At 41.7% G+C, this 21,616-nt stretch overlaps 1 protein-coding gene across 6 annotated transcripts in view; it reads left to right on the forward strand.

Annotated features, from left to right (window-relative positions):
• Nucleotides 1-21,616, forward strand: part of ZC3H14 (zinc finger CCCH-type containing 14) — a 38,831-nt gene that overhangs the window by 12,926 nt on the left and 4,289 nt on the right. For 4 of the 6 annotated variants that reach the window (XM_043472730.1, XM_043472729.1, XM_043472734.1 and 1 more), the window contains 3 exons: nt 13,575-13,649; nt 18,168-18,327; nt 19,074-19,306. The exons of 1 other annotated variant lie outside the window; for it this stretch is intronic. In XM_043472730.1, the coding sequence (XP_043328665.1) occupies nt 13,575-13,649; nt 18,168-18,327; nt 19,074-19,306 (468 nt within the window). The remainder of the gene's footprint in view (nt 1-13,574; nt 13,650-18,167; nt 18,328-19,073; nt 19,307-21,616) is intronic. One more of the 6 variants, XM_043472733.1, reaches the window with a different exon arrangement.

The following is a 21,616-nucleotide window of genomic DNA, read 5'->3' on the forward strand; positions in this document are numbered from 1 at the left end:
GTGTGACTCTGATCCTGTAACTCCTTTGTTAGAGTATTTCTGGGTCCTCCTCCCACTCGGCGTCGTCCAGGACTGATGGCAGCAGCTTGGCCCTTCGGCAGCTTCATTCATTATCTGCCCCGGGCCTGCCTAGCCCTTCTCCACTGCTTTCTACCCTATTTCTTCTGTTCCTATCAGGAAAGACTCTAGTTTGTTCTTTCCCTCTTCTATGAAGGTCTGATTAAAAAACTCCACCAAAGCTGCGTGCTAATTGTGACTTAATGCTTCTATAATGCCGGAATATATTTTTTCATTCCTCCTCATCTAGGTTCTTTGAATTGTTCCAGGGTCCTCCCAGATTTACTTGTTTCTTGGAACCCTATGCTTCCATCTTATATTTGTCCCTTCTCTCTCTCTCTCTTTTTTAAAAAGTCCTTAAGCTAGGGTGTGCAGTTTGCCGTGTCCATATGTGTGGTTGCAATAAATCATGGTCCTGAAAATGGGAAAACCCCCAAAATAGCCAGTAGGTACTGATTCAAAGTATAAGTGGGCCAATTTGTTTAAAGCTGTGGAAACTGGGATTTGAGCTTTAGTAAGCATTTGCAGTGAATTGGAGTCTGTTAAATAGGTTTGAATATGTGACTTCATGATGGTTTTTTTTTTCCCCCCCATGGTGGTATTTTTAAGTAAATTCTTGGTGGTGGTGTAGTTGCTAAGTCGTGTCTGACTCTTTGGACCCCATGGACTGTAGCCTGCCAGGCTCCTTTCTCCATGGGATTCACCACGCAAGCATACTGGAGTGGGGTGCCATTTCCTTCTCCAAGTAAACCCTTAATTGGTCCTTTTGGAGGATAATAGATACTAATTCATTGTTGTGAGAACCAGAGAAGTAAAATTGAGCATTTATGCTTTCTTTCCTTTAAGGGTGGTACCACAGGGTGACAAAGTCGTTCAGGAGCTAGTACTTGTTTTTGTAAGTGACGTTTTATCAAACTGAGCCTTGTCCGTTTATTTATTTATTTATTTTTTTGTCCGTTTATTTATGTTTGGTCTGTGGCTCTCATACTACAGCCACAGAGTTGAACAGTTGCAACAGACCATGAAATCCCCACAACTTAAAATCAAAAATATTTGCTATCCCTTTTGATATAGTAGATGAAGGGAGCATCTTTTAAAATTATTTTAGCTTAGAAGTCAAAACAAAATGATAGAATTGTAGTAGTTTCCCCCCCCAACTAACAGTGACTTAGTGAATCTAGGTACTGATAATGGCTATTAAAACTTTTAAAAGTGAAAATCCACTATTTTGTGCCTCCTGATGAAAGAATAAAAGACGACCCTAGTCTTGCCGGAGGATGTGAACCTGAGTGATCAAGTCTCTGATGTAGCAGTCAGCTGGCAGGAAATACAGAGGCCATGAGTGTGCAACAGGCAAAGTGTAGTTTCGGGGGCATTATATATATCAGTAGACTTAAAAGAGAAAATGCAAGGGACAGGGGTAAGGTGTCCATGTCTGGGTATGTACACTTGTATGGTAAAATCTCAAACTAGATATTACTCTAAAAAGCATCTATGATTCCTTGTGGATAGGAGTACACCGAGGGAGGCTAGTGGGGTGGCTTGTTGTTCAGTCGTTCGGTCGTGTCCGACTATTCACGACCCCATGGACTGCAGCACGCCAGGCCTCCCTGTCCCTCACCATCTCCCGGAGTTTAATCAAACTCATGTCCATTGGATCCAACGATCTCATTCTCTGTCTCACTCTTCTCCTGCCTTCAGTCTTTCCCGGCATCGGGGACTTTCCCATGAGTTGACTCTTCTCATCAGGTGGCCAAAGTATTGGAGTTTCAGCTTCAGATTGACTGGTTGGATCTGCTTGCAGTCCACAGGACTCTCGATAGTCTTCAGCACCACAGTTTGAAAGCGTCAATTCTTCAGCACTCAGCTTTCTTTCTTTTTTTTTTTTTTTAAAGCACTCAGCTTGCTTTATGGTCCAACTCTCACATCCGTACATGGCTACTGGAAAGACCATGGTTTTGACTATATGGCCCTTGCTTGGCAAAATGTTGTCTTTGCTCTTTAATACACTGTCTAGGTTTGTCAGTAGCTTTCTTTCCAAGAAGCAAGCGTCTTTTAACTTCACGGCTGAAGTCACCATCCACAGTGATTTTAGAGCCAGAGAGGAAATCTGTCCCTGCTTCCACCTTTTTGCCTTCTGTTTGCCATAAAATGGTGTGATCTTAGCTTTTTTAATACTGAATCTTAAGCCAGAGCTTTCACTCTCCTCTTTAACCTTCATCAAGAGGCTGTTTTGTTCCTGTTCGTTTTCTGTCGGTTAGAGTGGTATTATCATCTGCATCTCTGAGGTTGTTGATACTTCTCTCAGCAATCTTGGTTCCAGCTTGTAACTCATCCAGCCCAGTATTTCGCATGCTGTGGGGTGGCTTACTTATATCTATTTTCTAGACGTGAATAAGATTATAATGGTGTTTTGCCTTACAAGAACTCATTAGGCGTTTCTGTGCGGCTTTCTATATCATTGTTTTGTTTTAAAGTAAAAGGTTAAAAAACTGAAAAGGTGTAGAGTACCTCTACTACTGAAGACTGTTACTGCTATTACTGGTATCATTTGTTCACAAGCGCAGAGTGACACTGCAAAATTAATTAGTGCGCTTAGTCACTGTTGGTAGCTTCATCTCTGACAGGTTTTTAAAAATCTAAATATGCACATATAATGGCCGGAGTTGTTGATAGTGTTCTCAGATCTTTCTAACCTCTGTATTTTAATGAGGCTAGCCACCTCACAGTATTTTGCTTTTGTTTTGGGTTAATCTGTTGCTCAAAGTGTATTTTGCCAGTCTTTTGAAAGATTTATCACAACAGCAGTTCTTGCTTTACTGATTCTCTTTTGGTGTGTGTTCCCTTTCATTGATTTCTGCTCTTATTTTTAACACATCCATCTATATTTTTTCTTATTATGTTAGCCAGTTTTTTGCAAATGTAAGCATTTAAGGCATGAATTTCTCTTGACATGCCATTTTTGCTGCATGTCACAAATTTTTTGTTATCATTCAAGTGTGTTTAATGCATAGAATATGGAAGTTTTGGTTTTAGTCTTTTAATCATTTTAACTATATACTATGTGTTTAATTGCATTGTGGTCAGATAGTATGATCTGTATAATACATTTTTTTTTTAAAGTAGTTTAAGACTTAATGTAGTCCATTTTGTACATCTCCATGTACATTCTGAAAGAAAGTGGGTCCTAACTGTTGCATTGAAATTTCAGCATTTATAGATGAAGCTCTGTAGCTCTTTCACGTTTGACCTGCTGAATTTTTGGCCTGCTTATCAGTGATTGAGAGGGTTTTGAAATTGCTTCTCAGGATGACAGATCTGCCTTAATTTCTCTGTACTTCTGGTAGATTTTGCTTCGTTTTCTTTGAGGCTATTGAACTAGGTGCATGTATATTTAAGATTGTCCTGATGAATTGAATCAGGAAGGTACATCTTCCTGATGAAACTTTTATCCTTATCTGTAACCCTCCATGTATTAAATTATGCTTTCATCTAAAACTCAGTTTTGTCTGATTTTAATGTAGCTAGTTAGTATTTGCCTCATGTGTCTTGTGTTCCGTGCATTTGTTTTTAGTCTTTTTTTTCCTTGTTAGGTGTATGTCTTTTAACTACATTAAAAAAAAAGCTACATTATTTTTTAAAAATTCCGTCTGAGCTTGCTTTTTATATGAGTTTAAACCATTCACATTTATGAAGATTATTGATGGAGTTGGAATAGTTTCTGTCACTTTTTTTGGGAGTTTTGTATTTGCCTGCTTTCATTTTTTTGACCTTTTTTAAAGATTTCTTAATTACATTACATTGTAATTGTTGATTGCCCAGCTTTACTTTATTTTGTGTTATTTTAAATTCTGTTTCTGTTCTTTGGTTACCACTGACATTTTACTGTACAAATTTAGTAGTATAAAAGTTAATATTCTGACCCCATCTGCAAACAGTAAATGGATTTTAGAATATCTTAGCTGCAGTCTTTACCTTCTCAGACTTTATATTGTGTTTCCAGCAGTTCATCTATGTCCTTTTCTTTTTTTTTTTTTAGTGCATAAATTGGGCACCATTATTATTTAACCCAGGCTATGTTTGTTCAGATTTACCAAACATATATTATGTTTATTTTTTTTCTCAAATCTCTTGAATGTTAGTTAGGGACCATCATTTTTCAGTATTTGGAAATATTTTTTTGATGTGTATTCTTTGGAAGTTTCTTCAGAACAGGTCTGTTGGTGGTAAATTTCCCAAAAGTCTGTTTACCTACAAGCATGTTCAGTTCCTCTTGTTCTTGTGCAGTGGTTTTGCTGCATACATAAATCTGGGTTAGCAACAGTTATTTGTTCTCACCACCTTGTTTATATTATTCCACTGTCTTCTGGCTTCCATTGTTGCTGAGTGGACTTCTGTTATTCTAATTATCTGTCATTCCTTTGTAGGTGATCTGTCCTTTTTCTGGCTGCTTTCAAGATCTTCTCTTTGTCTTTGATGTTCTGCAGTTTCACTACAATGTGTCTAGGCATGGATTCCTTTTATTATTCTTTTTGGTATATATTGAATACAATTTTGTATCTAAAGTGAAATATATTACATTATGAAATACATGCTTACCCTGGAAAATTTGGAAAAAGAAATTGTAATACTTGCTGATAGATTAGAAGATAAATAGTACTGAGCAATTTAAAATAACAAGTAATGTTTTTTGCTTCATTATTTTCCACGCTGGTTCTCCTGGAGGCCACTGCTTATAAATGCTCCTGTTTATGACTTTCTTTCATTTTCCCCATGTAATAATATGTTTATACCACTGTTTGCTAATTCAGCTATAGTTGGTATGTTTTGATTTCTTGCTTCAATATACTGGAATGTAACTCTCACTTTTCCTTACCTCCATGCCTATATAGTAAATTAACTGTTTTTAGTTCATCTATTGATTACTTTTTATAATTTTAAGTAATATACCTATTTCTTGTGTAATTAACTATATCGGTGTATTTTGACTCCTGAAAGATAAAGATATTTATGTCCTTTAATTCTTACATATCTTTTCTCATCCCCTTACTTTTAAAATTCTGTCGTCTCTACTGTTATATTGCTGAAGAAGATCGGATGTACAGTATGTTCTGAGTTTTGTTTTGTTCTTTTGTTGTTGTTCTGCTTTTCTGGTTATTACTGTGCTTTGTAGGTTGGCTCTAAAAGTTGAGAACCAGTAAGCAGCGTTTAAATCTTTAAGATGCAAAACACTTCTCAGGCCCAACTGTAGATTGTCTTCTCCCGTTCTTGGTTTAGGAGCTCCCTGGAGTTGTTTATTTTCTTTTCCTTGTGCTCAGTGTTTCGTCTTCTTAGGTTCTTTTTCCCCTTCTTGCCCTCCTGCGTTATAGTCGATGTCTTTGGGTTTCCCATTTTTCCTTAGGTACCTTCCTCCTAGAACCTCTGCCCTTTTCTTCTCATCCCACTGGTTTCTCTCTGGTCTGCTTCAAGGTTCCATTCCAGGACTTACTCCTCCCCTGAGTTCACACTGCATTTCCTAGATCCCCTTTGTCTTCCATTTTTGTCACCAGATTCTGAAAAAACTTAGGAAAAAGTATGGAAAATAAATTTTCTTGGCCTTTAGAAATCTAAAGTGTTTAATTAATGTTAATTGATTTGGTAAAGAAGTTTAATCCTCAAAAGTTGAAAGGCGTGACTTCTTTATCTTGAGGCTTCTGTGTTTGTGCTGAGAAGTTGATTGCCCATCTGATTCTTACTCCATTGTTAATACTAGGGCTTTTCTTCTGGAAAATTTAGGATTTTCTCCTTTTCTTAATGGAAGAAAATTAATATTTCTATTTCAGGTGTACAGCCGAATGATTCATCTGTACATACATACATACACACACATGCATACACACACATGCATACATGTGTAGTTTTTCTTCAGATTCTTTTCCATTATAGCTTATTATCCTGTGTTCTTGATGTTTAAAATTTACTGTGATGAATATACGTACTAGTTAGTTACTATCTCTTTTGTGTTCTCAATTTTGACTTGATCTTGTTCTACTCTGAAATATTTTCTTGACTTTCTCTTTGGTTCCCCTCTTTTTTCTTTTTTTCCCAAAACAGGCAGATTTTAAAAAATTTACACAAGTTCTCTCTTGTTTTGTTTTTCATATTATCTTGTGAATACAGAATCATTTCAAATTGTCTGAAGAACATAGAGGGTTTGAAGGATTTTTTTTTTAAAGTATTCTTTTTTGTCCCCCCGCCCCCCCCCAAAGTAGTTTCCTATCAGTTTTCATTTGCTCTTTTTGCCATTTCATTTATAGGCTCTTTTCAACAAGTCTGGTCCTAATTTAAGAAAGTGTTAGTATCTCAGTCGTGTCAGACTGCAATCCCATGGACTTTAGCCCGCCAGGCTCCTCTGTCTGCAGAATTCTCCAGGCAGGGATACTGGAGCCGGTTGCCATTGCCTTCTCCAAGGGATCTTCCCAGCCCAGGGGTCTAACCCAGATCTGCATTGCAAACAGATAGATTCTTTACCATCTGAGTCATCAGTGAAGCCCGTAGTTTAAGAAAAGGCAGTACAAAGACTTACTTGGGAGCTGGGGCATGGGCTGTAAGCTTTATTGTTGGCAGGTTTTGTTTTAAATAAAGCAGGCAAGGAGCTGCTTTATTGGCCTTGAAATTGCAGAGGAATTCCCTGGGAGCCTTTATACTCCCACTAGCTGCCTAGATTTTCCCCAGATCTTTTGCTGAGTTTCTTTAGAAAAGAATATTTTTTAAAATTAAAAAATTTTATCAGATGTTTGTGTGCCTATATCATTCGGAAAACCTAGTTTTTTGTTTCATAACCTTAGGAATCTTTGCTCCTTGCTCCACCCTCTCACCTGTGGGTGCCCGTTTGTTCATCTGGCTCAGCACTGTCAACTCTCAGATTTGTGTTTGGACCTTGGGCCTGAATTCCTATCCAGCTGTTTTTCGTATCTCCTTGGATATATAGGGAACCCTTTTAAACTTGTCTAAAACCAAATGCTAGCATCTTCCCGTCCAAGCTGTTCTTCCTCCAGCCCTCCTTGTTTTAGTTAATGGTAGCTGTTCCTTCCCAGTTGCTTAGGCCAGAAACCTGTGCTCTCCTTCCTTTCACGCTTTCTGCCCTTCTTCCTTTCCTCAGTCTCTCCTTTCCTTCCTTCCCTCCTTTTCCCTTTCTCCCCTTTTTCCCTCCTTCCCTTCCTCCACCTTTAGCAAATCCTGTCATCTTCTACCTTCAGACCATATTAAAATTCACCCATCCCTTGTATCTCTGCGTCTGTTACCCTCATGTAAGCCATCGTCCGTGACTTGCCTTGATGACTGCAGTAATGACCTTCCTGATCTGTCTGCTCACAAACTTCCCCTGTTGCTGTCTGTTTCCACAGCAGAGATGGATCCTTTTAAAACTGAGTTGGATCCCAGCACACCCTTGCTCAGAACTCTCTGGTGACTCCCTGTTACGCTCCCAAGGACAAAAGCCCTTAGCGATCTCATCACCTACCCTGCTAGGCCCCCAGCCCTGTTCCCCTTGCTCTTGCCCAGACCTGCTTGGCGTGGTTCTTTCGGAGCATTCAGAGACGAGCGTGTGTGAGCTGCTTTGGCCGTCTTCTGGGAACGTTTTCTTCAGTCATCTGTAAGCTCGCTCATTCTCTGTGAGGCCTTCCCTAGGCCCCCAGCCCCATTCTCTCTAATTCACTTTCCTAAAACTTTTTTTTCCTCTATAGCACTTAACTGCCATCTAATATATATTTTATATTTTCATCGTTTAGTTTTTAAACGGATTTGGGGCTTTAAATATCATCCACATATTTGTTTTTGAGGCTCATCTTCCCCTCCCCACCCCAGTGTGCACTCTGACGAGGGTGGGTGTGTGTGTGTGGTTTGTTGCAGTTGTTGAGCACCCAGAGCACTGGCTGGCGTGTGGCGGCAGCCGAGTAGATGTTTGTTGCCTTAACCCGTGTGTCACCGCTGCCTTGCTTGCGGTTCTCCAGTGTCTTGTTTGTGGCTCTTCTTCTGGGCTTTAGCAGTATTTGTGCATGTGTTTTCTATGTTCCAGAGGTGGTTGAAATCTCATTTCCATAATCTGCTCCCTAACCATACAATGCTAAAGTCATTTTTCAGGGTGTACACTCAGTGTATATATTTCGTTACATACACACACTCGAATGCTATTATTGATACATAAGAACATGTAAAAACAGAGTTCTAAGGAGTATAGAGATAAAAAATATTTTTAATGTAATAGAATTTCTGATTTCCTTTCTCCACCTTAGTGGAGGAAGTGGATTATTGTCTTGGAAACCCAATTTGAAATCCACTGCTATATGTTGTTAAGGATTTGTGCCATTTTCATGTTCTTTACTTCATTTTTATGGACTCTCCAGAAGGAGAGGCTATAAATGTACATACTTAATGTATCATGTTGGACTGGAATCACTGTGAAAGACATATATGAAAATGAAAATATGAATATGAAAAAGGAGTTTTCATATTCAGAGAAAACAAGAAAGTCCCCTCTTGATTCTGCCCACTGCCTTCCTCAGAGGTAAGCACTGCACTTACAGACTGGTGTATGTCTGTAGTCTTAGTGTTTTTTAAAATATGTTTGTACATATCCATCCTTCCTAGGTAGAGTAGAATTCTAAGTGTATTTCTGTGCACACATACACGTATGTATAAAAAGAGTTACACCACATGGGTTTTCTTTGTAACGTGTTTTGTTCCATTTACTGTATCGTAGAAGTATCATAATACAGTGATTATGAGTAGGGGCTCAGGGTGATAGACTGCTAGGGTGTTAAACTAGGCTCTGCCGCTCACTCACTGACCTTTTTTTTCTTCCCATTTATTTTTATTAGTTGGAGGCTACTTACTTTACAATATTGTAGTGGTTTTTGCCATACATTGACGTGAATCAGCCATGGATTTACATGTGTTCCCCTTCCCGATCCCCCCTCCCTCACTCACTGACCTTAACCTTTCTGAGTTCTGGTTTCCCAAGAATATGTTAACTTTCTCTGTTGATGAATATTTACATTAGAGTCTATGGAAGGATCTTTGCTTATTTTGCATTCTGAAGTTGAGCTGGGCTCACGGGGGTGAGCAGGAAGCCCCCAGTGGGCTCTTTCTGGGCACCTGTCTCTTTGTGGCCCTGCAGGACCGCTCTCCTGCTTCTCACTGCAGCCGTGTCTGCTGCCCTCCGGTGAGCCTGTTGGCATCCAGGGTGTGCCACGCTCCTCTGTTAGCTGGCGCTCCTGAGGAATTCCATGTGGCTCCAGAGCCTTGTAAATTTCGAAAATTATTTTCTGTATAAAGATTTTGAAGATTTAGGTTTATTTACAGATAACAGTGAAGAAGTAAATAAAGATTTTTATATAAATGTCAGTGCTTTTTCTTTATTCTGTTACTGGGAAGCCAAAGGCTGCAGTTATTTATACAAATTCTTTTGGAGGGGCTGTGGGGAGTCGTGTTCACCATCTTGCATCCTCATATTTTACCCAGCTTATTTGTTGGCTTAGTGAGTAAACCAAAGTAAAAACCTCTCTCAAACTACTGCCATGGAAAGAGATTCTCTGATGCATTCTCAGACACTCTCTGAATGCAGGAGACATTCTCTTGGATAGGAAGCCTTTAATTTTGTTAAGATGATGGTACTCCCCAAATAGATCTTAGATTCAACTCAGTCTTTGTTAAAATCTCTGCTGGCTTTTTTGCAGGAGACGCAAGCCGATTCTGAAATTTACATAGAAAGGAAAAGAACTTGAAATAGCCATAACTATTGAAAAATAATAAAATTAGAGGATTTATATTTTCCAGTTTCAAAACTTACTGCAGAGCTGCAGCTGAGCCATCTCCTGGGGCATAAGGGTGTACGTATAAATCAGTTGAATCAGGGTGAGATTCCAGAAATGAAGCAGTGTGCTTATGATCTGTTGAATTTTGACAAGGATGTAAAGGCTGTTCATTGGGGAAAGACCATTCTTTTCAACAAATGATGCTCGACAACTGGATAGGCACATGCAAAAGAATAAAGTTGGATCCTTACCCTACACCATATATGAAAATTAACTCAAAATGGATCAGATGCATAAGTGTAAAAACTAAAATGACAATACTCTTAGGAGAAAGAGTTAGGTATAACTAAGTGAACTTGAACTAGACAATTGTTCCTTGTATATGGCACCAGAAGCACATGCAGCTAAAGAAAAAATAGGTTAAGTTGGACTTTATCAAAGTTCAAAGCTTCTGTGCTTCAAAAGATACTGTCAAGAAAAAGGCAATAGCCAGGACGTGGAAGCAGCCTAGATGCCCATCAGCAGATGGATGGAAGGAAGCTGTGGTACATACACACCATGGAATATTACTCAGCCATTAAAAAGAATTAATTTGAATCAGTTCTAATGAGATGGATGAAACTGGAGCCCATTATACAGAGTGAAGTAAGCCAGAAAGGTAAACACCAATACAGTATACTAACACATATATATGGAGTTTTAAAAGATGGTAATGATAACCCTATATGCAAAACAGAAAAAGAGACACAGATGTACAGAACAGACTTTTAGACTCTGTGGGAGAAGGCGAGGGTGGGATGTTCTGCGAGAACAGCATTGAAACAAGTATACTATCAAGGGTGAAACAGACCACCAGCCCAGGTTGGATGCATGAGACAAGTGCTCAGGGCTGGTGCGCTGGGAAGACCCAGAGGGATGGGATGGGGAGGGAGGTGGGAGGGGGGATTGGGATGGGGAACACATGTAAGTCCATGGCTGATTCATGTCAATGTATGGCAAAAACCAATACAATAAAGTAAATAGCCTCCAACTAATAAATGGAAAAAAAGAAAAAGTCAGCCCACAGAATGGCGAAAAGTCACCTATCTAATAATGATCTAGCAGCAAACCAAGGCCAAATCCTCATTGTCTCTGTCCTTAAATTTCCACCATGTCTTATATCAGTACAGTTGAATTCCATCATCACCATATATAATTTTAATAAGATTTGTGTCTCATTAGAGACACATGGGTGTGATCATAGGTCCAGTTAGCCTCCAAATAGTGTCCTGTTACTATTTTCAAGGGGAAATGAAATTCAAGATACTAGATAAAGCAGTTTAAAAATAACGTGAAGCCTGACAATTCCGGATACGTTGATGAGCAAAAGTACATTAAGTTCACATCATATTCAGGTGTAAAGTACTTTATGTTACATTGCTTATTTATGCCTCAGATCTTCAGTGGCCCTTTTCATGTGAGGTAAATAATAGAAAATTCTTGGTGTGTCACCTATCTGCTTCCAGCCAATCGCAAGCCAGAATTGTTTCCTGTGTAATAATAGGGTCTGTTGTTGGGAGAGGGGCTGTAAGTAAGACTTACAGGATACAGGGGGCCGCATATTTGGGCTTCTCGGTTGAAGCAGAGAGAAAATTGGTCTGGTTTGTTGAGCATTTTCAGATTTATTTTGAGTTCTTACTCCAGAATGTACAATCCTGTCTTTTCAATTACAGGTTTTAAAATGTTACTGATGTTTAATACTTCTTAAAGTCACAGCCTTAATGATTGCTTTTACTTTTGATGAAAGCTTAGTGAGCTGTGAAAGAAAAATTACCAAATATTAAGAGGGAGAGAATTTTGGGAAAATGTCATCAAGGTTTCCATCACCATCTTTACCAATTTTCTTTTCACCTGGGCCAGTTGACTTAGGTTCCGTAACAAGTTCCTCTTGTTCACTGAATGAGCTAGACAATATTTCCCATCTTTTAAGGAAAATATCAACTGATATCAATGAAATTAAAGGGATGAAAGCAGCGATTTTGACAGTGGAAGCAAATCTGTTCGATCTTAATGTTAGAGTGTCACAGAATGAAGCAAAAATTTCATCTTTGGAGGTTAAAATGAATGAGTATTCAACAACATCTGAAGGCAGCAGACAGTTTGAAGATCTTCAAGAGGAAGTAGATTTTGAATCACAGTCAAGGACTACTGATGTAAAAATAATTGGCTTCCTTAGAAACATTGAGAAAGGTAAATTCTTAGAATGTGGTATCATCGGGTAACTTTTATAGTTTTCATATGGAGGCAGCAGGTCACAGAGAACTTGAATTTTTCATGGACCTTTAATGACAGAATCTTGTACATGATTTGTCTTAGAAACCCAGACCTTAGAATTCTATCCTGTTTAGTGGATCTCTAAAACTGATGTTTTGAAAAGGTTAGAGGGGTGAAACAAAACTTGAAATGTGAGAGAATGTCTTCTTTCATCTATCTATTTTGTGATATTACTTTAAAATGTATAATTCTTTCAGTGTTCACTGTTTATGCTAAAGAGATCTGTTAGTATTTGAATTGGAACAGCATACTTCCTGTAACCTAATAACACGTCAGTTTCCCAGGCAGTCCTACAGGAATACAACTTGGCTAAATATCTGTTTCAGGTCAGCTCCTGAGGATTTACTGTATTTTCAACCATGGTAATTTTGGAAGAAACTTAACATTTTGGGGAGCAGGGCACATCACTAAGGAGTAATGTAGTGTAACTTATATTTAAAAGAAAAGAGCTGATAAAAATTTGGCAAATTTTAAACTTTTTAAAAAACATCTTAATGAAACATGACAGTTGGTAAGCAGCTGCCAACTTAACGTGCCTGCTCTGAGTGAGCAGAACTGTCCTTGTGAAACTGACAGTAGATTTACAAAGCGTTAGCCTGCACAATCTTCCTGATACTTCAGTGGCATTTAGAACCTTGTCAACTACGTCCCTTCCTACACGTACTGTATCCCTTGAATCAGCAAGTGAGGCCTGAGTGTGCTGCGCACTAGGCCGGGGACGTTTGGAGAAGTATGACGCCCTCGCGAACCTCAACCTGAAGATAGAAAACTCAGTTCCGTGTCTCTGTTTTGTTTTGTTTTGCAGTGTAACAGAAAATTGTGAATCCATTTAAGAACTAACACTCTAGCTGTGTGTCTCTTCTTACAGGGTATCTCAGTGCTTGCTCACGTGTTCTGTGGTATAGGACCTGGACGGCAGCGCTCTGTCTCCTTTGTGCATTGTTCTCTGTGCCCATCCGGGCCTGCAGTTTCTCCTTTGGGAATTCTGTGTTCTGTGGTGGGGGCCGACTTACCCGCTGAGAGCTCGGCAGCAGACGGAGACCCTCCTCGCGGGGATCTTTCCACCGCTGTCGCCCGTCTCCCAGGGAGCCAGCCGAGGGCCCACGCAGCCCCTCCCGCTGGCTTCTGCAGCCCTTTGCCTTTATCACTGCGCTGGTCTCCAGTCAAGGAAGCCAGCTTCCAGACAGGGAGAACCGTGGTCATTTTTGGTTTAACCTGAGTACAGGTTTCTGTCTTACAGACCTTTGGTCTAGGATTATTATTAAATTGTATTGTGGAAGCTTTAGTTATTTTAAAGACTTTCAATTAGGAACCCAGAAAGATTATTTTGGTCTTAATTTCTGGGAAGCACACGTGCTACTATTGTTTGTTTTTCTTCAACATAGTGAAGTTTTTAAATTTATGTTCTAGGAACTCAACAGAGGCAGTTGTTATCCCGATTACAAATTGACCCCGTAATGGCAGAAACTCTGCAGATCAGTCAAGGTTGGTAATAATATTAAATTTTCTTTTGTAATCCAGCATTTTTCAGCTGCTATTTCCATTCCTTACACCTCATTTAATGTATCCTGTATCTCTTAGATCGTGCCCTAAGATGCTACATTAAGATCTATGAAAATATTTTAGGGCCAGGAGTCAGGATCTGCATTTTCTTCACGCTGTGTGCTGTTTACATTGTTTACCTCATGCAGAAACTTGCTTCCTGTGATACCATTTCACCCTGGTCCCTAGAAACCGTTGGCTGCTCATGCCTTTGCTTTAGGGACCTCTTGAATCCTTACCCTGCGTTTCATTGAACTTTGTCCATTGCTCTGAACTGCTTTTGTGTTCTCTGGCCTGTAAAACCTCATTCTCACTCTGACTTCATGTTACAGTATTGTGGCCAGGTGTCCACCCAGAGCTTGTCATTCTGAGAGCTGCTGTAGCTTGCTTACCTGTCTCCCTGACCCCCAGCACACACAGGCACATAGCGTGGGCTCCCTCAGCCGCGGCGAGTGCCTTGTTCATGTCTGTGTTCCCAGTGCCCGGCCCCTGCCAGATGCGTGCTAAGTGCCTAATAACTGCTGAATAAATGAACGGAGCCATCGGATCCCTGGAGTCTTAAATTCAGATCCTGTTTTTTCTGTTTTCTCTAAATCTGCCTGTTGTTGGAAGCTCTGGTTCCTCGACTGCTCCGTATCGACTCCTAACTGAATTTTCCTCACCTGTGTTCAGGACTCCACAGTCAACAACGATATTCCCTTACCCTTCCTGGCCTTCTGCTCAGAAAGGTGTGCTTATTCTCTCCAAGGATTGCCTTCTACCCAGATGCCAGATGGTATCCAGTTGGCAGATACTTCGGTGTTGACCCCCTTCTGTGGCTTTCCTCTCCCTTTCTCTGGCCCCTCCCTTCTGTCTGTGAAAGTGTTGAGATCCTCTGCATCCTTGATTTTGCCCTCTCATTTCCCAGCATTCCGTCCTGCTTCTGCATACAAGCACTTTCATTCAAGATGTTTGGTAGCTGAGGTCACTGTGTGTGTTTGCATCATCAGTGCTTGCGCATTTTTTGTTTCCTTCAGTTATTTTCACCCATGGTGCGTATCCTGTTTGCATCATGCAGTTCTACAAGGCTTATGAGTGAGCACATCCTTTGCCTCCCTCCCACCACTTTTTGTTATTTCTGAGACCCCTTTGTTTCTGTGTATTCCTTTCATTTTTTTAACACCCTGGTTTTATTTCGTGTACTCTGTACTTCCTTATTTCTCTGAAGATATTAAAGGTGGTTTTGGACATTTTCTTCCCTACCTTATTGGTCTTGTTTTCTCCAGGTGGTTTTTTTTTGATCACTGTCTTTCACGGTAGGGGTTCTCAGATGTCTGAGGATCCTTGGTTGGCTTGTATTTGAGAGCGGGGCACTTAAGCTGATTGGCCTTTTGGGTTCATTAATTAGAGGATGAGGTAAGGGACTTTTGACTTTTGAACGTAGATCCTGCAGTAGAAGAGTGGTTTGTCTTGCCTGTCTGCTTTGGCGGTGCTATGATGTCTGTGTCTTTGAGTCTTTTAGTTTGGTCAGCTTTTCCAGAGAAAGATTGTTCCAAGTAGTGGATTGGGTGCCAGGGTTCTGGGAGCTCAGTGGGGACGGGACTCAGGGAGGCACCTCAGCATTAATTACTGTGTGATGTTTACTGTACACACACGCACAGACACACACAGGCACACACACAGAGATACACACACACACACAGACACACACACATAGACACGCACACACACACACACACACAGACACACACACACACACACTCACACACACAGTTTTCAGAATGGTACTTCTTGCAACATGGCTGGCATTCATTAGTCTAGAAACCCTGTGTTTTTACCTTTTCAGGAGTCTAAAGCTCCACTTTTCTCCAGGGGAGAAGTGGTCAAAGACTATCAGGAAATCTAACAGCTTTGTACAGTTTTAATAGTACGCACTGAGTTGATTTTGCACCTTTCTGTCAGACCATGATGCTTCATCCGCAAGCCTCTTGAGCAGTGATCAACAGGAAAGCGTATCTCCAGTTATCCAAGTGTCTTCCAGGCTCGAGGCAGGGGAGTAGCCGCGGCAGGGATCACAGAAGAGAAGACCAGACACATAGGGTTCAGGGAGAGCCCCCTGCTTCTGGACAGACCCTTGAGCCGCTTCTGCCGTGCCCTGCCTTCTCCCAGCCCCTTCCCATGGCCCCTGTGCTGCCCCCGCCGTGGCCTGGGAAGAGTCTTGGGATCCATATCTCTTCATTGTTAGTTGAAGACTCGGCTTTTGGAGATCTACTAAGTTAGTTTTCCACTTTCAAAATGTGGTTACCGCCCCCGACATGGAACGTTCCCCCTGCAGTGGAAGTGTAGACTCTTCACCCCTGGAGCATCAGGAAAGTCCTTGGTTGTCTTTTCTTTTACAGTTATTTTCTTTGTGAGGTTTTTTTTGTTGTTGTTAATTTAACCCTTTACTGACATTTTATTAGCGTTTCAGGAGGGTACAAGTGTGTGGATTCAGCCTGTGGTCCTCACCCAGGAGATGTCGCTCACTCTGCCATCTGTCTGTTCTGCCTGACCCAGGCCACGCTCAGGAGTCTTGAAGGGGTGACAGGAGGCTCGTGTCAAGAATATAGCTGTGTTCTGTGCACACTTCTCTGCACTCTGATGTGTGGCACTGACATTCCCGTGATTTCTTCCGTCTTCAATCTTTTGGCTTCTGGGACTTCACTGTCTGTTCTTCTACTAGTTCCTTTTCCATCTCCTTCAGTTCCCTTCCTTTCCTGCCCCTTAAAATGTTACCTTTATCCTGTGTCTTGCCCTGAGTATTATTTTCGTCTCGTCTGTATTCTCCTGAGATGCAGGCTAGTAGAACTGCTGTGCCTCTTAAGAGAGGAGGGTGGTGAGGAACCGCAGCCCGCGGACTGAACTCTGGCCCCTCCGTCTGCTAGCTGTGGGACGCGAAGCAGGAGGACTCTGAGTGCAAACTGGGCGTCTGCAGCCTGGGAAGGAACTGCTTCCTGGGCTCCCTGAGGATTCAGGGAGAAGATAGCCGCACTGAATATGTACAGTTGATCACATGTTCTCATCTCACCATCAGCAGAGACTGTTTCTTACTTCTTTCCCCCTCGTAATAATCAAATCTGAGTCTTCAGCTTCTTTCTGAACACCCGAGAGTCGTGCAGAGACCTCAGGCTTCAGAAGTCTGAGACAGAAGTGCATCTCTGCCCACTTCTAAGCCTGCTCTTTGTGCTGTCCTGACGCATGTTCCTCCCCCTCTCCTCCTACCCTTGTCTACGGCGCTCCTGCCCTTGCAGGGGGAGGCAGGTTTGCCTCCTTCCTGGGACGGTAGCTTAAAATGCACCTCCTGTGACTGCTAGTGCCCACGTGAGTGTGGAACGTGTCTCCTTTTCCTCTAGGTGTGTGAGAGGATGGCAGCGTGGGCAGCGGCCCCATGGCTGAGATCTGGGACTCTAGTCCATTCCTACCACTGTCTGTTCTTCTAAAAAAAAAAAGTGCTCATGTCAGTTTACTATTTTGAAACCCTGGTTTACTTATTACTTTTGACTAGAATCCAGGCTCATCGGCACAGGGGCACGTACAAGATCCTTTAGGCCTCAAGCCTTCTTGCTGCTTAATCTATTCAGCCTGCCACTTGTGTCCATCTATTTTTTCTATTGTGTTTTTTCACTTGTGTTTTTCTATTTTTTTTGTTTGTTTAGGTAGCACAGTGCTCTTATGTATTCATTTTACTAAATGAGTGAACCTGAATAAGTGTCCTCTGAACTTTGGTTTCTGTTGCCTGTTAATTTAAAGAGCAATACTGCTTACTAACGTTAGTCAGTGATGCCTGTTGAGGGGTCGGCAGCCTGTGTCCTGGGCTCCAGGTCTTGGTATATTTTATAAAGTAGTCGAGCTTGAAAATTACATTATAGGTGATGTGATCTGTGGCTGCTTGTGTTAAAGTTCAGTGTTATCCTTGCTGTGTTATCAATGTCTATTCATCTTAAAATTCTCTTTCAAAGTAGTCTGTCTTCAACTAGGCAGAAACTATGCCACTTTTATTGTTTTCATCAGGGTGTGTTCTGTTCTGTAAGTGTGCAAAATGAACAAAACAGATTTTAGAAAGAGTTTTTTAAAAACAGCATTCTTATCATAATTCAAGGGTGCATTAGGACTCTTTATTTGTTTCTAGAAAGTATTGTTGCACTTTTAAGTTTATATTGTTAACAATATCCCGTTGGGTGCCTCGTGGAAGAACCTTTTATGCTGTAGGCAGGAAGTTCATTCGAATGCCTTGGTAATACGCTGTATGAGCAAGGAATGCGTGACTTCTTTGAAAAGATGTTTGGCTTAGAATTGCAGCCCTGTTCCTAAGTAGAACCATTGTAATTTTCGTTTAAAATAATTACGAATATATTAAGGATTGACATTCTTCTCACGTGTGTGATGTTGGGAATGCAAGATATATTCAAAAGTAAACATTTGTGGCCAATTTTTTTGGCTCAGATTACTATGACATGGAATCCATGGTCCATGCAGACACAAGATCATTTATTCTGAAGAAGCCAAAGCTGTCTGAGGAGCTAGTAGTGGCACCAAACCAGGAGTCGGGGATGAAGACTGCAGATGCCCTTCGGGTCCTTTCAGGACACCTTATGCAGACACGGTAGATGGATTCTTTTTTTTGTGTAGCTGATGTGTGTTGGTAGATAGTGGAGGTTAATCACTAGCGCCCAGCTCCCTCCTGCCCGTCCTGGCCCCTAGAGTAGATGCTGTACTGATGGAGAAGTCAGGCCGTGTATCGTAAGGCACACCCAGTTTTCAAAAATCTCAGTTCATCTTTCTTATTCAGAAATCTGTTATCATACAGATAAGTCAGTATATGATTTAGGTCTTTTAATAAGATTAATTTCTTTATACATATCCAGGAAATGAAATTTTAAAAGCCAGATGATAAGAATTAGGAGATCTCATCAGAGAGTTAGCAAATTGGGTTCGGGTGATTATTGCCGTAGATAATGGACTGTTCTGTAAGAAAACAAATGTAGAGTTAATAAGCTTAGTGTAAATATAGAACGGCTGGCTGGCTCTTGTGTTCTGAGCATAGATGCTGAGTTTTCCATTTGTTTCCATATGACCCTGTGAGGGTCAAGTGGGTGTCGGGGTCAGGGCTGAGGGAGAGCGCCCTGAGGGCAGCCTGAAGGGCTGGTGTTGACGCCACAGTGATTGGCCGTAGTCATGGTGTGTGAGTAGGAATCCGCTAGTTGTCCCTGGGAGTCCTGTCAGGGCTTGTGTGTTAGTGAAGGAGCTGCAGACCAGTCAAGGCAGTGATAGTGTTTTGAAGAGCGCTGTAGGAGGCTTGGCTTTTTGTGCGTCTCCCTAATTCTGTGGTATTTTCTATCTGTCTGGCAGAGATCTTGTACAACCAGATAAACCTGCAAGTCCCAAGTTTATAGTGACGCTGGACGGTGTCCCCAGCCCCCCGGGATACATGTCAGATCAAGAGGAGGACATGAGCTCTGAAGGAATGGGAGCCGCCCAGCACCCTGCAGCCTCACGCGGGGGACTCGCGGGTCTCCTCCGCCCGCAGCCCGCCCGCGTGCTGAGCAGGCGGCTCGAGGACCCAGATGGTAGCTTTGCAAACGGTGTGTGGGGGCTCGGCCCGCCCTTCAGGGTGCTGGCCTTGTGGAGGACGTCTGTGCCGTGCGTCTCTACCTCGAATGAATATTGGTTGGAGGTCTTTTATTTGTAATTTGGTAGTGGCCTTTATACTTCTTCAGACAAAATGACCAATTGAATTTGAAACGGTTTGTCCTTTGCGTGTACTAAAATGGAGTTCCACCATGGAGGCCAACAAATACCTCTCTGTGATGCTTGTTAAAGGGTGAATTCATGCTTGGTGCCTTGTTTAACCTTTTTTTCCCATTTAGAAACTATATTTGTGATATTCCCCTTGAACCAGCAGTAGTTGGTTACTCTGGTAATTAGTAATTAACTTGACAGAAAACTCTATTTGGATTTTGATGTCATTTCTACTTCAGTGAAATTCCCTTGAAAGGAGTTTCTTATCTAATACTTCAAAGTACTTCTTGGAGGTTTAGGAAAAAACCTTTTGTTTAAATTAATACAGAGGCATAGTAGTAGAGATGAACTCAGTTCAGATAGGGACATGATTTTAGGCAGATGAACGCTTCTCAGCAATGCTTCTCTCACTGGATGTCAGGGGCTGGTGCCTTGAGCGTTTTCATTCTTGATAGAGAATTCCAGTCATATTCCTCACAGCTTATAAAAATTTTAGGAACACCTTCATTGGCAAGGGAGACAATTACTGAATATTAAATATGAAGAGCATCAAAGAAGAAGCAATAATGGGTTCTAAAATTTTCCCACAGTAATCCTTTTCTTGTTAGAGACACAAAAATGTATTAAATACATTTTTTAGTCACTAAAAACATAGTAGCATTTAGGGGGAGATCGTCAGTGAGCGAAGGACTTATTGCTATTATCCTGAACAGAGTGGACTGCTGTGAATCAGTTTCGGTTGGTGGAGTGAGTTGTAAAATCTGACTTTTCTTTCAAAGGAAGAAAAATTTTAAGTGTTAATAACAGAGGTGATAAGAACTGCAGTAGTCAGGCAGTTCAGATTTCTTGACCCTGTATGTTCTATTTAAAATATGAGAAGATCCTGGTGTTTTTAGTACTTTGGATTTCAGTTTGGTAGTTTAATTTTTGGTACCTTAGGGTCTTGTTTAGTTGCCAAGTTGCATCTGACTCTTTGCGACCCCATGGACTGTAGCCCACCAGGCTCCTCTGTCTGTGGGGTTCTCCAGGCAAGAATCCTGGAGCGGGTTGCCATGCTCTCCTCCAGGGGATCTTCCCACCCCAGGGATGGAACTGGCGTCTCTTGCACTAGCACGTGGATTCTTTACCCCTGAGCCACGCGAGAAACGCAGTTTCGGGTCTGATTTTGTTTGAATGTAGACGTGCACGAGCAGCTTTCTTGGCATCTGTGTCATAGCAGTGACCCTCTGGGTGGTGAGAGCTCTCGTCAGCCTGCGCGGTGCTGTGGCCGTCACGGAGACGCCTGTGGGGACGGGGAGCCGCCTTCATCACGGCTTCAACCTGGGCCTCTCGGTTTCCCACTGCTGTGCAGAGACGGAGCTCTGCAGTAGCGGGGCCCGGGGCGGCCGAGAAGACTCCCTCAGGAGGCTCTCGTCTTGCCCGCTCTCCCCGCCCGGGTGGGGGTTTACTCTCCGTGGCTTCCTGTCCAGTGTTTCAAGGATGCCACCAATTGCAGCATCTGTTTTAAGCTACTCTGGCTGGCCTTTCACAGGAGCACAGATTGTATACTTTACAATAAAAAGTGAATTTGCCTCTTAAACAGGAGGAGTGTTGATAGCTTATGAAGTAAATGTTAGAGAAAACCAGAGTTGTGAGCTTTGTGTACATATGATGTCATTTTTTCCTCAGAAAGATAGTTTCCTTGTACAGTGTGTAATTTTAGTATTGCTCCTGAGATCTGTCGATAGCTCCTTCACTCCATTTTCCAGAATCCCCTGCTCTTGGGTATCCGTTGATGTCTTTCCCTTGGTCTGGGTCTTGTGCATGTGCTGGAATTTAAAGTATGTTCTCTGGAGGGGAAGGCGAAACACAGTTTCTCTGCAGGAATTATACATCAAAAAATTGTATTTGGAGAAAACCCCTCCTTCCAGACCATTGTATTTTGAGACTAAGGATAGTTTTCTATCCTGGAGCTAGGTAACGACCTTCACTGTGTTTAAAGGCGCGTGGGCATGGTCTCCGCAGCTTTCCGGGGGTGCTAATGGTGGGCTTCAGGGCTGGGCTGTGTGCCGTGTTCTTCAGGAAGACGGAGGTGGGTGCTCTGGAGCAGGAAGTAGTCCTCACACTGGCCGTGGAGCTGTCTGTCTGTCTGATGGATGGCCTGTGCTACATTC

The sequence above is a fragment of the Cervus canadensis genome, chromosome 6 (assembly GCF_019320065.1).
Source record: "Cervus canadensis isolate Bull #8, Minnesota chromosome 6, ASM1932006v1, whole genome shotgun sequence".
NCBI classification, from domain to species: Eukaryota; Metazoa; Chordata; class Mammalia; order Artiodactyla; family Cervidae; genus Cervus; species Cervus canadensis.